The following is a 15,742-nucleotide window of genomic DNA, read 5'->3' on the forward strand; positions in this document are numbered from 1 at the left end:
GCAAACAGGGTATTGTTTGCATAAAATCATAGTGCTGAAGGGGAAATCTTTGTACTTGGCCATGATTGCAGCCATTTTAAGTTAAATAAATATATTCTGGGTGCCCTTGATAATTGTTAATAATAACTGGGTCCACTGGAGCAAACCAGCAAATGTGCTGAAAAACTGGGCTCTCTTTGTTAAACCATTGATTTCTGAACATGGAAATTCTTGCTTTGACATCAGGCACTTTGTCACATTACGCTACCATGTCATCAGACACGACAGCTCAGTTCCTTTTCTTTATCTCTGACTGGATGAGGAAACCTTGCAGAAGTGGAAACACAGTGAAAACAGGAGAAGAAGTGAAAAGATTCAGGACTGCTGTTTTCTTCACCATAACACGTGGAGGTATTCACAAACATGGGTTGTTTTATTGAAATAAATGACGAAAAATGTATTCAGTTCAATACAGGTATGTCACCAATGAGGCCTCACTATTGATTTCCCTGTTAAGAAATCACCATGGTCATTTTGTCCCTTGTTTTTGAAGATTAAGTGGAGATTTTACAACAGGACCTATGAGTTAGAAACTCAAATCTATCTTGTCCGTCAGTGGAAAGAATACTTCTAGGTCAATAAGATGAAGACAGTAGATGTTTAAGCCTTCATGGATTGGAGCTGTGATTGACCCTGAATAGTATACGGAGGCTGTATCTTCATACTATGCAGGATGTAAGTATTAGGGCAGTAATGTGCTTTTTATTGTCTTGGCTCTCGTTCAGCAACTTGGAATGAAATACTTCATTTTAAGGTTGATCAGCTGAATTTAAGCCTAAATTGTGTTTGTGGGTGGTTACATAGAAATTGATGTAAATTGTAGGACTTGTTATCCTTGGTATAAAGTGGAGGGAAGTAAAAATTGATTCAGTTTCTGCAAGTTTTGGATGGAAAAACATGAAACATGAATTTTGAAATGGTTATGAACAGTGCTATGGTCATTCAGTTAAGGATTCAGACTCAAGTCCTACCATGAGTACTGATTTTCAGGCCTTGTTACTCAACTTGGACTTGACGAATGATGACTAGTACAAGGCATCAGGTGGACTTTATACCTCCCAGCTGGATTACTGCAATGGAGTCCTACATGCAGAACTCAGCTGCCAGGGTTCTCACGCACACCAAGCCCTGGCAGCACATCACCCCCACTCTCATTCACCTCCACTGGCTCCCTGTAAAGTACCGCATCACCTATAAGCTCCTCCTCCTCACTTACAAATCCCTGCATGCCCTCGCCCCCCAATACCTGGCTGACCTCCTCCACCAACACACTCCATCCCGGAACCTAAGGTCTTCGGACCTGGGTCTCCCCTCCATCCCCCGGACTAAGCTGCGGACCTTCGGGGGCCAGAGCATCAGTGTGGCAGCCCCCAATCTGTGGAACTCTTTCCCTCCCGACATCTGCAGCACCCCGACCCTGGACAGTTTTAAGAAAGCAATTATAACATCATCTACAGAACTCTGTTCCAACTACTGCATGTCACAAAATCTATTGTATGTCTGTCTGTGCATAAAAAACAACAAAGAAACTTTGGAATGAAAAAAGCAATCAAAACGCACCTTTTCCTCAAGGCCTTTCCCCATTAGATATCCCCACCTAACCCCCAGACCCCCTACCTGACCCTGTGAAGCGACCTTGAGTTTCTTGAAAGGCGCTATATAAATATCAGTTATTATCATATTATTATTTATGTGAGAATATACATCTACATGTACAAGACAGAATCAGCAAATAAATAATGTTTTTCCACAAAATGAGTGTCCCACTGTTGCTCTCAATTCAGATTTAAATTATTGTCCGGCTGTAATTCTTGTGAATTCACTTAAAAAATAACGATCAAAATCTAATGGGTAAAACTAAACTATATCTGAGTGCTTACAAACCAAGCTTCATGTGAAACAATTGAGCCAATAATTATCTCAAAAGTCCATAGACATTTTTGTCTCATGCACAACTTTCTTCAAATTTTGCAGTAATTTATCAATGAAAGTTGTTTGCAAAGTAAGAATTAAGATCCAGAGGCATGCAATGAACTCCAAATGGCTGATTATGTGATGCTTTACAGTGTGAAGTTTTTTCAAAGTGCACAGATCTTTTTTTCTGGTGTTGCTGACACAACTGCACCGGGTGCTGAAACGGGGGAATTGAAATGCTGATCAGTAATCTCTTTCAGCTGACGGCCTCGACTGCATTTCTCTTTCTATGTTTGTTGCCAGGTTCAGTATTGCAAACTCTGATCACAGAGGTGGAGAGTTGGGACAAGGCTCTAACTTTGGCTCAGGGTAGCTGTGATATAGAACACAAGGATACCACATGTTTGTTCTCCTTTCTCTATGGATCTGTAAAGCTGTTATCTGCTCTATAAAAACACATGCATACATGCACAAATGCTCATATTTATGAGCTGGCTGGGGAAATTCTTGGAGATATAATCTTTATAGTATTTGTAACAAGGAATTCATTGCTTTAAACCCTGCATACGCCCTCTCTCTCATCATCAAACCATCCCCTCAGGGTGGGAAAAAGTGTAATGATGGTGAGACTACAAGAAACAGGTGTTCTTCTGGCTATGTGTCTGTGAAGGTGCTGAGAGTTACAGAAAGGCTGTGAATCACTGCTAATTGCATGAAATTATAGTTGTAGGGTGCAAAATGAACTCATTGTAGAGCAGCCTGTGTTAACACAGTTATTGTCGTAATTTGGAGGCTTGTAGATGCCATGAATTATGGAATGACGGGTATTTCTTGATGGTAAGCGAACAATGGCTCTGCTTTACTGAAAATGCTCCAGGGGATTTACAGAAAGCTCACTTGATTATGATAATTTGAGTACAATTCAAAAGCAAATTCTTTATTTTACGACATGAAAATATGCCGACTTAGTTGATGATCCACCAATAAAAAACGAAGAAAAATGCACCTCTTGGAGACACGTCGGGGTTAAAACCACTGAGCCAAACGAGGTCAGAACATGACCTATATTTGCTGAAGCCTCCACGATAGTAAAAATACCCCTGAATAAACGCTGTGTGGCTTTCTGTACAACAGCTCCCCTGCCAAGAGAAGATTTATTGAATGATTAAATTTAGTTTTTAATTGACAGCATGGCAAGCGTATCTAATTACAAATTACATACTGTCTATGGCTGAGCTGCACAACTGGAGACAGCAGAACAAAAGCATTTTCCGCAGTTATTACCATGAGACGGTGGCCTCTTATTATTCAATTGCTTTATCAAGAAAAGGCAGCCTTGACTAAACCAATTTAGATTAGACAAACAAAAGTCATTTTTAATCTCTGACAGATGAAAACCAATAACCAGGACAAATAATACAAAAGCCAGGAGGGAAATATCTGACACATGATAAATCTTGGAACTCCTTTCACAATATTTCTGAACTTAATATACTGTATCTTAACTTGCAAATATTAAACAGTGAACTGCAGGCTGTTTGCAGAATACATCTCAAGACAGTTATAACCCGACATGGTTATTCATGTAGTGTCCTCCAAATCTATTTCCAGTCAAAGCATGTGAAGAGTCTGAGATGTTTATGTATCTTCTTGTTAAAGTGTAAATTTTGAGTTCAAGTTGAACATTTTTAGATCTGAAGTTGCATTTGAGAGATATTCTTTTATCCATGTAGGCAGAGTGACTCACAAAAATAACCCATGTAAGCAAACATTCATAAATAGCCTTCAGATCAAGGTTATTATTGTTAACAAAAACTGGATATGAAGAAACATACATTATGTTGCCTAAAATAAATAAGAAATAAAACAAAAATGCAACAATTAGGTTTTGGATTTTTGCCAACATTAGAGTGTTTTAGGTACTTAATGTCACCAAGCACCAGCCTGCTGTGTTGAAAAGTGGAGCCAATGCCAATGTGCCAAAAAACTCAGTCCCTCAGGTGTCCACTTGGTGATGGCCCCAAAAAGTCTCCCCATGTACACCCATGTCAGAACACACATTTTTACCGTAAAACTTCACAACAGCCTTGAACTGAAAATGGTTCTGGCCTGTGAAGCAAATTTCTTTGTTTGTACACACTGTACAAAGGTGAATTTTTGTTTACAACTTTTTATAACATCTGTCTTGAAGATACTCAGACTATCAGTTATGCAGAGGTTTGCATAATTAGCAGTGTGGCAGGGTTGACTGAAAGAGTGTGTGGATGTAGCTGTTTGTCAGGAGACTTAAGGCCTGCCTCAGCTCCACCCGTTTGTTTGTTTCTAGGTGGACCGAAAGTGAGGGCAAGTCAGCATTTCCAATACGGTGACCTCCAGGCCCGCCAAAAGGGCATTGGGAGGTGGAACACTGGGTACGTTGTCCTGAGTCAGGGGTGACCTATGAATGTCATGTGTCTATTTCCTATGTGTCATTGTCTTGCATCATGGAAGCAGCAGTGAAAGTCAACACTTCATTTAACACTAAATCAACTAAAATCTAAACTACATGTGAGCATTTTTCAAAGCAGAACAAAAAGAAATAAAAACGACTGAAAATGTAAAATTATAATAACATTACTCAGATACAGAGCTTCTCTACCATAAAGATTGAGTTGTGTTAAATGTCACTGCATTAAATGCCCTGTGTTTGATTTAAGCATTAAACATAATTTTGTTTTGATTGTAAAGAACCAAAAAATCTTTCAGCTGCATGTCACAGGAACCTAAAATGTCCTGTGACCTGGATGTTAGTAACATTGCGTCATTCTAGTTTATCTAAGAATATAGGTTTATCAAACATCATGTGGTTTCAGTGGTCTGTCCAATATTGCTTGAACCACAACTTTTTTTTAACATCAAGTCACGCTTGTATCATTGCAGTGACTCACGACATAGGTCCAAGAAAACAGTTGTTGCAACATTACTTTGACCGTGCTTTGTGACATCTTTTAAGAGAACTGAAAGCAGACTCTTGACCAACAGCTTCCTTCTTCTTCTTAAAGATTCATTTCCCGTTTGAGTGGCCGGAGTCATTTACAGATATACTCAGGGTTGCAAAGAGTTACGGGACTTTTCAGAGCTTGAAAATCAACAGATCAGACTGAGGACTGAGGAAAGAGAAAGGTTAACGCTTCTTCAAGAAACACTGGATTGTTTATTATGGCGGGTTTTGCTGCCTCTCTCCTTCTTTTATCAGGATTTATCAACCTCTCAACGGCAAAAGACAGCTGTGATCTCTATGCTGCTGTTGAACAGAATGTGAACCTACCTTTTATCTACGAGGGACTCATGACCTCCCATACGTTGAGGTGGACTCACAACAACAGCATCGTTTTCTACAGACAGCAAGGCAGAGTGTCTGTTGGAAAGTCAGGGGACATCACTTCAACTGGGTCTCTTATTCTGAAAAACCTGAAACACTCAAGTGCTGGACACTACCAAGTAAATGTGCTGCACTCTAATGGCACATTTGCTAAAACATGGAGTGCTCAAGTCTGCATGATGGACAAGGTATCAAAACCCAAGCTGGTCTATAGCTGTGACTTCAAGTCCAGTGCTGTGAATTTTATCTGTGAAGTGGCTAAACCTCAGGGTTTGGAGTTCTCATGGACGCTGGATGAAAAGACCCTAATGAGTGAAAGAAAACAAACACTGAGTATATCACTGGCCCAGCTGAAAGGAGAGAGGAGCTTCACCTGCAGCGTGGAAAACAAAGTCAGCAAAGAGAGGAGTGACATTGTTCGTCCAGTCTGTAAAACTCCTCCAACACCATCCACGCCAACAGTACTCTGTTTTAAATCTAACGTCGTCGTAGCTGTGCTCGGAGCAGCAGCAGGTCTCATTCTGCTTCTTGTCATCATCATTGTCATCTTATGTTGCTTCCAGAAACGCAACAGAACCCCAACGAGACCCGTGGATAGAGGGGAGCTCAGGATGCTTTCTTTGAGCAAACGAGAGCCAAACTCCATCGGCCCGGAGTATGAGACCATGCATCCGATGGAGGACTCTCCAACTCCGAGCCCGGAGCCCTCAGCCAGAGTTTGTTATGAGAATGTTTCTCAGCCTGAAGCTCAGACTGAAAACAGGCCTGCACAGCTGTCAAATGATGCTGAGGGACAACGAGCCTCACCGGTGCCAAAGCCAAGGACGAAGAACCCCCAGACACAAAACAGCTAAGGTTTGCCCTCTTTTACCGTCTGAGGAAGTATGAGAAAAAGACACGTTTCCTTCACACACCACTGAACCAAAATGCAGACAACCACAAAGGAAAATGACTTTTGAGGATTTATTGCTGTAACAGTTTGTATTACATATTTATAGATGCAGTCGTTTCCCAATAGAACTAACTTTTCAGTCTGATTCATAGCCTTCATCAGGATGTGCTGTCTGTACAGGAGAACTTGAGGCAGAAAAATCTTAGCAACTTTGTAAGTAATCTCTTCCCCTCTCTACTTTGAAGTTTTGTTTTAATATTAAAGATTTCACCTTCTACCAGTTTGGATTTCATGTTGAGGAGGAATTTGAAAGAGATTGTCTAATTCCTAGTACACATGAGGATACAAGAACTTGTTTTTGATGACTTTCATTATTATCATTGTTTTTCAGATGTATGGATATCATTGTTTCATCATGATTAATCTCTGAATTTCAACTCTTCATCATTTTAATCATGTTTAAAATGTCATTATTTTGCATTTCAAAACTGTTTTAGACTTTATATTAACAATGTACAGCAATTCTCAGAAGTGTCTTGATTTGGGACGAATGAATGCAATGAAATGTGCTTTATGATCTTGACTTTGAGATTGATTAATCAAATAAATGCTCCACTGCCTCACCAGTGTGGTCTGAAACCATGACTTATAGTCAGGAGACAGCTTTAAATCAGGTCTGCTGAGTCAGTGAGCTCTTAAAAGTTCATTCTTAAGACATACTTTTATCGCAGAGCCTTCCCGGATTTTATCTGAATTTTATTTGACTTTATTTTATTTGAACTGTCTTAAGAAATATATTTTAAAATAATTGTATTCCTTTAAAGTTCTTTTGGGGGAATTTTATGTCTTTTAAAATATGTTTTATTTCTTTATCTTGACTTGTGTATTTTTATGATCTAACTGTTTTATTTTGCTGCCCATGTAAAGCACTTTGTAACCTGGTTTTGAAAAGTGCTCCACAAATACAATTATTATTATTATTATTATTATTATTATTATTATTATTATTATTATTATTATTATTATTATTATTAATAAAGGTCAGCTATTTGTTAGCCCTAAACATCTGGCATCCGCCTGATTAGCTGCACCTGTATGCTTAGCTTGCAGCTGATAGCTCAAACTCAAAGTAGTTAAGTGATGTTTTAACCTTATTTGACACATAGTGCACATGACTTTTGACCTATCCACTAACTTTGTGGGAGTTTGTTAAAGTGAAATGTGCCATCCAAAAGTGCAGTGGTGGCTTTATTTCCACCATGGCAGCAGCATGAAGCAGGAACACAAAAGTTTGTATTATTGTAAATAATAATTGTTGAGATATAAAGTAATGGACGAAACCATGAAAAGAATGTGAACTTGTTTTGACCTCTTTTTCTTTTTTGTATTTCCTAACTTTTTTTTTAACCGACTGAAAACTATTTTTAGAAGCCAAACTGTAATTTAACCAAACTGTATATGAAAAAGTTCAGAGTTTAACTATTTAAATTGGATCAATAAAATATTTGCTCAACATGTGTAGGACATTAATAATGTTTTAAAAAAATGTTAAATCTAATATTTGTATGGACAACTGTATTAAGCAGCTTATCTGTGTCAAACACATCCCTTTGTTCCAGCTTCTTCTGTGTCAGCATTCTTTCACTTCTTGAAATTTGCTTGCTTGCAAGAAGTTATTAAAGAGGAAAAAAATCAATGGAGGAATGGATTAGCTAAGGCAAATATCTATTATCTCCGATGGGTAAATGGTAATCCACACATGAAAGTGTTTGCTGTCTAGCCTAATGCTGTGTGACAGCCACATAATGGATTCCCCCTGAGCGTCATCGCCTAAAACTTACAAGCCAATGTCATCTTTTGTCAGGCCCTGCTCCACTCCTGCTCGCTTTACAGGGCTGAAATTTCAGCCCAGCCGGCAGGGATTTGCCAGTAAAGCTGGTATCAGCTCCTGGAACAATGCCATTTGTCTTTCTTGAGAAACATTGAGACTCAGCTGGCAGCTCGCCACAACACTTCCCCTCCGCTGGCTTAAAATGTGCAGCATATACAGTATATAGACGATCCAGATAGAGCAACATGTGCACATATATAAGTATACTGTATTCTGACATACACACGGGACCATATTTCATGATAAAACTTAATGAAACACATCTCATATGCCTTCGCCAGATCTGCCATGGAAGTGGAAGGGAAATACTTCTGAAATGTGTTTAATCAGTTGCTCTTGGAGTCTAGAGGATATACCCTTTTGATGTTGGAGTGTGTGTGTCCAGGAAAAGGGTCAATCACCCATGAAAAGTATTTATACTCCTGTCAGATCATTCCTACTACAGTTTTCTCGTTGTCATGGGCTGCCAAGTCTGGAAAAAGTACAAACAAAATCAGAAATCAGAGGTTAGCCATGCAGTGCAGATCCTTTTTTCATCAGATTCGTCTGAACATACAGCAATCATTGTGACCGATTAGCATTCTTGAACCAGCTCTTAAAAATCAAACAGAGATAAAATGACTCTGAACACCATTCTGTTGGAAGCTGTAGCCTTCAAAGTCTGAGGCAGTGGTCCTGCTGGTTATATTACAGCATTGTATTAAAAATGGTGTCAAATTCCTTCACAAATGTTCCATTAAAGAATCAAATTCACAGTATCCGTTAACACATCAGTCGGTCTTATTTATTCTCTATCCTCTGAGCACCTCACACTTTCTTTCGCACCCTTTTATTCACACCACACAAGCAATTTGTGGACTGGCTCGGCACACTCTGAGGTTGTGTGCCACACACCGAATCCATTTCACAACTTCGCTGAAGAATCAGGCGGTAAGGCCTTTAAATGGAAGCAGAATTCTTTCCAGGCCTCAGAAACACAAAGCAGCTTCCAGAATGTGGAGGACCGGGGCCAAAGCAATGCTCTGTGGTGTTTTGCAAATATTTTTAAACATCTGATTGACTATTATTTGACTTATGACGAAAGTACAGATTAAAAAAGCATCACAAGGTGAAACATGAGATGCAACAGCTACCTTTTTGGTCACTTGGGGCAACAGAAGTAAGACTCAAACCACTGGCTGTATATAAATATGAATAATACGCTTTCATCACTTCTCACATTGTAAAAAAGTGAAGCCAAAATATCACCTTGATAGGCACTGTCATGTCACAAGTGATGACCAGTTCAGCACTTTTTTACTCCTCAGGCTAAAGGGCTAGCATTGTAGCAAGCTAGCAATAGCTTTGATAGATGTGCAGCTTTATTGAAAACTCTCCCCTGGAGGGTTGGGTGCAGAAGGTATACATGGGAAATGGACGCTTAGTTCTTGGTGAGGACCAGGACTTTTGACTGTCGTACCTTAAACACAATGATAAGTTTTAGGTTTTGCTCCAAAAATTTGACCCTGGAAAACAAGGTCAGCTAGCGTATTAATCTGAATAAAGATTTGGTTGATTATCTTAAATGACAACTCATACTATCCACAGAAATGTTGTGTGTGCTTCTTTGTCTCAACTGAACAAGGAAAGCTGGTTGTAATAAACGTACAACTCTTCTCTACACCATACCCTGATGATTTTGCAACATCTGCAACAGACATGTTAAAAATTGTAGCTAGTGCATATTTTAAGTAAGGCGATCAAAGTGAAACAACAGAGAATTACTTCATTGCAAGGTTTCTTTTTAAAAATGAAGAGTTCATTTTCAAAAACAGATAACTCCGTTTTTATACATTTTCAAAATACATATTTCTTTTCGATATAGATTCCTTATAAAGTTACATTTTCAAGAAATCTCTGATTAGTAAAGTTATTTTGACTTAGTCAAAGCCACCCAACCTAAGTTGATTTATCATACCAAAAGCTAGTATAAGAAAAAATATGTTTTTTGAAACATTTTTTCAATTTTTCAAAAGTGAGTTAACTGTTTTTGCAAATTAACTCTTCGAATATATATTTTATTTGTAACTTTTTAAATGTATCAACAAGACAAAAAATAAAATAAACAGGGGCTCAGAAATGTGAAATGAAATAAAATTGATAAAATTAAAAATGAAATGAATAAAATAAACAGAAAAATTAATTAATAGAAAACACGTGAAGACAATTTTAGTTGAAAAATAATTTTAAATGACAAAATACATGAAGAGAAGTAAAAATATATATATATATATAAATCAAAATATATACACACTATATACACAGGCATTGAAAGGTTTCTTAAGCTATTGAATTAATTTTGGTTCATATATAGCAGTAATTATCTTGTCTTGTTGTAAAAAGTTCTGATGAAGGGTTTGCTGTGATTGTAACAATTTCCCACAAGAATCAACTTTAAACTAACTTTGTAGAGGCCTCAAAGGAAACAAATCTGTTTATTAAAATCTGGCATTTACATTGTTTATGAATGCATGTATGAATTCCTGTGATTCTATATCATGTGGTCAGGATGAGCAGAAACGGGGGGTCATACAAGAAGAGGAGATGACCAGAATCAATGTTAAGACCATGCTGACAGTAAGTAGAACCAATATTCCCATCATTTAACTCTAATGCCTCAGCAGCTGCTCTGAGCCAACAAGGCTGGCATGTGAAGAGAGTAAAGGCTGCGAAAAAACAGCAGCTCTTTGTCGGACTCAGACAGGAGCTCTGCTGCTGTATGTAGCCAGTGAAGGAATGTGACAGCACCAAGGTCTGCTGACATACATAACATCACTCCTTTCATTTTATACATTGTGAACTGGTTCAACACTTTGCACTATGTATTATGAAGTCATTGGTTAAGAACAAGCGGAAACCTCCAGTCTCAAACTATGAAGCCCATGCAAAGTGTTGTAAACTGCAAGTCATCGAGAATCCGCTTGAGGCTGGCTGCAGAAACACTGGAAACCACATAGACACCAATTCAAAAAGACGATCTTTGCAGCATTAATAAACATGTTTACAGCCTGGTTCAAAAAACGGCTTGGCTCTACGAAGCTAATTTCTTTATCAGCACACACTGTTCAGAAGATATTAAGATTACGAGTTTTTGCCAAAATAAGGACATGACTGACTTGACTCCCAGACGGGAACACATAGCTGTTGGCTAGGAGGCTTAAACTCCGCCTCTTTGCGTCACACTATGGGTGCATCCATAGACTGTATAAAATATGGTCGTAGTATCCGTGACGTCACCCATCTGTTTCTGAAGCGCTGTTTTGAAGCCAATCAGCAGCGGCAGCCATATTGCTTCTGTCGAGCCAGTGTGACGTAAAGAGGCGGGCTTTGAGCCTCCTAGCCAACAGCTGCAGTGTTCCTGCAGTCAGCGGTGCCTCTCATTGGAAGACTAGTAATCTCAATATCTTCGAAATTGCTGCATTAGAAAAAAATTCACCCCCTTTTCTTCATGAAGAGAAGTCTGACAGTAAAGTTTGTCTGTTAGTAAAAAAAACTTGTTATATTTCCTGTCAGGTTAATAAAGTTTCGTATGAGACTGATCATTAATGAGCACAGGGTTTAAAAAGAGTTGCATGGGTGGGTTGGGGTTTGGGGTCGCCATACCTTCTTTTATTTTATTTTTTCTTTGTTTTACTCTATGATATGCCTTGTCTTATCCCATACAGTTGATATTTCATTGTGCTGCATATTTTTAAAAACAATAAAAATTTGATCGCAAAAAAAAAGAGTTGCATGGTTTCTATTTTCCCTTAAAGTAATAAATAATGTAATAATGAGGCATTTTACCAATGAATCGGTTCGTGATGCACCCTATGCCTGGTTGAGTTTTCCAATATGGATGTCGCCGTCAATTGGCTTCAAAACAGCTCTCAGGAACAGATGGGTGATGTCACGGATGCTACGTCCATTATTTATACAGTCTATGGTTAAGAATCAAACTTTTGATGATTTATTTGATTTATTTGGAGATCCAATCATTGCCCTGTAAAGGTTGTTGAAATACTTGAGTGCATTCTTATCACTTGCTAGCTTCATTGACGAAAAAAAACGTACCAACAGGAATTTCATGCCATCTCTTTTAAGTCCCACTCCATCCTACCAGTCTCAAATCCAGCACCCAACCAACAACTAAGAGCGCCTCGTGTAGTGGTTGTGTACTCTCTCTCTTGCATTGTGTGATGAATCAGGCATAAACATTCTCTTGTGGCACCAGCACACTGTTTATTCTGGTAATAACAGAAGAATGTAAGGTCTCTCACAGCCACTTCTGTGGTAACAAGCTCCAGCAAATACTCAAACACAGACAGAAACATTAAGCTAACTGTCGGTTAGCAGGCTACACCACAGACATGAATGATGGTTAAGCTAGCAAAACACAACATGGTGAGCTTAATTTACTGCACAACAGAGTAATTCAGAGATTCTCTCAAAAGTACCTCCTTGGATCAAGTGTATTTTTAACAAAACAACAAACTTATTTTAACATGTTTTAGCAGAGCACTACGAGTCTACCTAGGATACAGACGATTGGCAATGATATGCAGGCGACACCACTCAAGTCTGCAGGGTCCCACAAATTTTGACACATTTTCAAAGAATCTCTTTGTATCTCACAGCTGCTTGTCTGCATCTCAAACACTGCTGTGAATCCAGGTGAATGTTGCGTTCCATTCCAGAAGAATCAGCTGTAGACAAAAGAATTGGGGTAAACTCCGGTCCACAAGTGCATCGGAGCAGGCCTATCATTTCCACCGCAAACAGAGCTCTGTAATAAAAATGCTTCCATCAGCCAAATTACCCATCCATGGTCTTGCACCTGATATAAATCAGATGGAGAAAAAATTCCAACTCGTGCTCTAATAAGCATCTTGTGAGCAAAGTCTCGACATTTATGCGAGGATCAAACATTTGTGCAACATTCTTGGAGATACAGTGTGTTTGTCTGCCAACACAAAATTACAACCTGGCAAAAAGAAGAAAAAGAAGAAAATGCATCCCTCTACCTGATGTGCATTTTGCACAATAAGACTTTTGATTTGACATGTAGAGCTTAAGTATTTAAGATGATTCTCCCAGATAGCTATCATACCTTTGAGGAACACCCAGAAGACATAATTGGGACAGTTTGAAGCTTTGTCTCGGTCTACAGGCCTACCTCCTCTCAGAGAAAAGGATCCTTTCAGCCCTATTGTGTGTGGATTCACGCAGGGATAACAGCATGTCAGTGACGGGCCATGCAACAATAGCTCAAGATGAGAGAGGTGTAAAGGTACAAAACAAAGCTAACAGCATAATGCTTTGCTTTGGCTATGCCTTGCCTATCTAGCAAAGCATCAACACAACACTTCATTGGCCTCTTTGTGTGGCCTTGGGTTCTTCAAATGTCTTTGAAAGTCTAAGGTTTTTTTGCAGGGGCCTTGTATGGGAAATCAGCCCTGACAAGTACTTTATCAACAAAATAGATGGAGCTTTTGAAAAAAAAACCCAGTGTGTTTACAGGTTATTTATTGCTGCCATAGAGACAAAATGATTTGGAGACTAACCCAGACAAAAGTAAACACATGGATTTAAATTAAGAAGGGCAAGCAGACACTATAATACCCTTAATTAGGAGGTTAAAGATTAAATTACTAAAGTGTGAGACAATTTCCCTATTTAATCTCTTCAACTTTGAACAACAGTAACAGGTACAAAGTATGAAACACATACAAAAAGCTCCTTGTGTTTTTAAATGTCTGCACCTATGATCCGTCAGATAAGACAAAAAAATACACAAAAATCAGAGTATTGATGCGTTTACTGATAAAGTCACAGTTACAGAGAAAATCCACTAATCACTATCTGAAGATCAGTATGTAAGGGTTGCTGTTTCAAGCAAAGCTGTCGAATTAGAAAACGTGTAATCGTGTGTCTAACAAGTCTTTTGGGCCAATTAATCTGATTCAAATCTTGTCCTTATGGCAACTGACAGACTGTCTGGTCAAAGTGGCCTCTGATGCAGAACCCTGTGCCAATAAATGTGTCACAAGCAGCTGCGTGGTGGACGTTGTTAAGCTGTGGTACCATATGGAGTGCTAAAACGGAATCAAAAATCCTGCTGCCACCATGGCATGTGAGAAGCTCATGAATCTTTTGTACAGGACATATTATGTTTCATATAACGCTGTCTGGGATGTCCTAGACAGCGTTGTAAAACGGGAACAATGGAAAAGGGTAACGGCATCACTTGAGGATGAGAATATGAGGGGTGTTGAAAAGAAAGGGGAGAAAAAAGCATCAGAGACAGTAGAGCGATATGGTTCATTTAACAAGGCCATCAGAAATATTGATCTGAAGTATTTGACATGGAAGTCACGGTTGCACATTGGTGAGTCTTGAGGTGTCAGAGCAGCCATTGTTTTGATTTTCTATATAACACTGTTTTACAGGCAGCAAGAATTCGACTCTGTGAAATATTATATTTATCCCAAACACCAGGGAAATTAAATTTTTATAGAAACAGCGTCAACCATTAAGAAGCTACCATACAAAGAGGACGTTTTACAGCACATTAGCTGCTAATGAATGGCAAACACCAACTCTCATCCTGGCAAAGCAGCATACGAAAATGCAGATGCTTTTAACAATGCTAGAGGCAAATTAACTACTAAACATTTTTATAAATTGTGTAGGGTTGATGGAAGTATGAAAAAACTATGATCCTTCTTTCAATGAGCACAAGTTTTTGTCTGATAAAACTGTTGTAGAGAGAGTTGTAGATAGCTACACTGTAAAAACTTAGAAGTTACCTCAACTTAAATGATAAGTGAACTAGTTGCATGAATTATTTTGAGTTCTAAGCACTCTTGCGGGTTAGTTGTGCTAACATAAAGATATAAATTCAGGGTACAAAACTAATTTGCCCTGCTGACTAATATAGAGTATTCCTAACATATAAGATCAAGTTGTAAAAAAAAAATTATTGTCAAGAAAATTTCATATTTTTTTATTGAACAAAAGTTATGTCAGTTAAAATTGTTGACTGCTGCTGGGAGCACAGTAGATTGCTAGCTAAACATTAGCTTGCTGGGATAGAGCAGAAACTTTCAGAACCGTTTTACATTTCCAGATGTAAATCAACATAATGCCATGTTCCAGACAAATATCAAGTTTTGTTTTCAGTTCGTAATGTAGAAGACATGAAAATTAATGTACGTCAATAATTTGTTGTTCTTTAGGCTAGCTAGTTAGTGTATATATTTCATAATTAAAAACAGACATGGGTTTGTCATATGCTAATTCCTAACAATGCTTACTTGAGGAAACAGTTTGAATTTATGCTGATTTTTTCTTACATTTAAGCTGAGTATGTCACTTTTATAAGAATGAGATTTGGAGATACAAGTACTCTCTTTCTAGACCGATACCAACTTTAACCTTCACCCAATTCTAATGTATCTGTCAGTCCTTGATGATGCTTTTTAAAAATAAACTGACCCTTTTAATAATATAATTAGCTACACACCGTTCTTTAGCTCTCACAGAAGTAATGCTGGCAAACGACTAGATGTGAAGTCAGTCACTTCGCATGGCAGCTACTGTAATCTGAGAAAATGACAGATTGAGC

At 38.4% G+C, this 15,742-nt stretch overlaps 1 protein-coding gene across 1 annotated transcript; it reads left to right on the plus strand.

The window, feature by feature from the left end:
- The first annotated feature begins 5,010 nt into the window (after positions 1-5,010).
- Positions 5,011-6,832, plus strand: LOC117815103. The gene has a single exon (XM_034686800.1). The coding sequence runs from the start codon at positions 5,152-5,154 to the stop codon at positions 6,166-6,168; it is 1,017 nt and encodes a 338-aa protein (XP_034542691.1). The 5' UTR covers positions 5,011-5,151; the 3' UTR covers positions 6,169-6,832.
- Positions 6,833-15,742: the final 8,910 nt, after the last annotated feature.

The sequence above is a fragment of the Notolabrus celidotus genome, chromosome 6, assembly GCF_009762535.1.
Source record: "Notolabrus celidotus isolate fNotCel1 chromosome 6, fNotCel1.pri, whole genome shotgun sequence".
Taxonomy (NCBI): domain Eukaryota; kingdom Metazoa; phylum Chordata; class Actinopteri; order Labriformes; family Labridae; genus Notolabrus; species Notolabrus celidotus.

Bases quoted from the DNA above. Each gene is read 5' to 3' on its own strand.
- LOC117815103 (XM_034686800.1), top strand. From the start codon at position 5,152: ATGGCGGGTTTTGCTGCCTCTCTCCTTCTTTTATCAGGATTTATCAAC.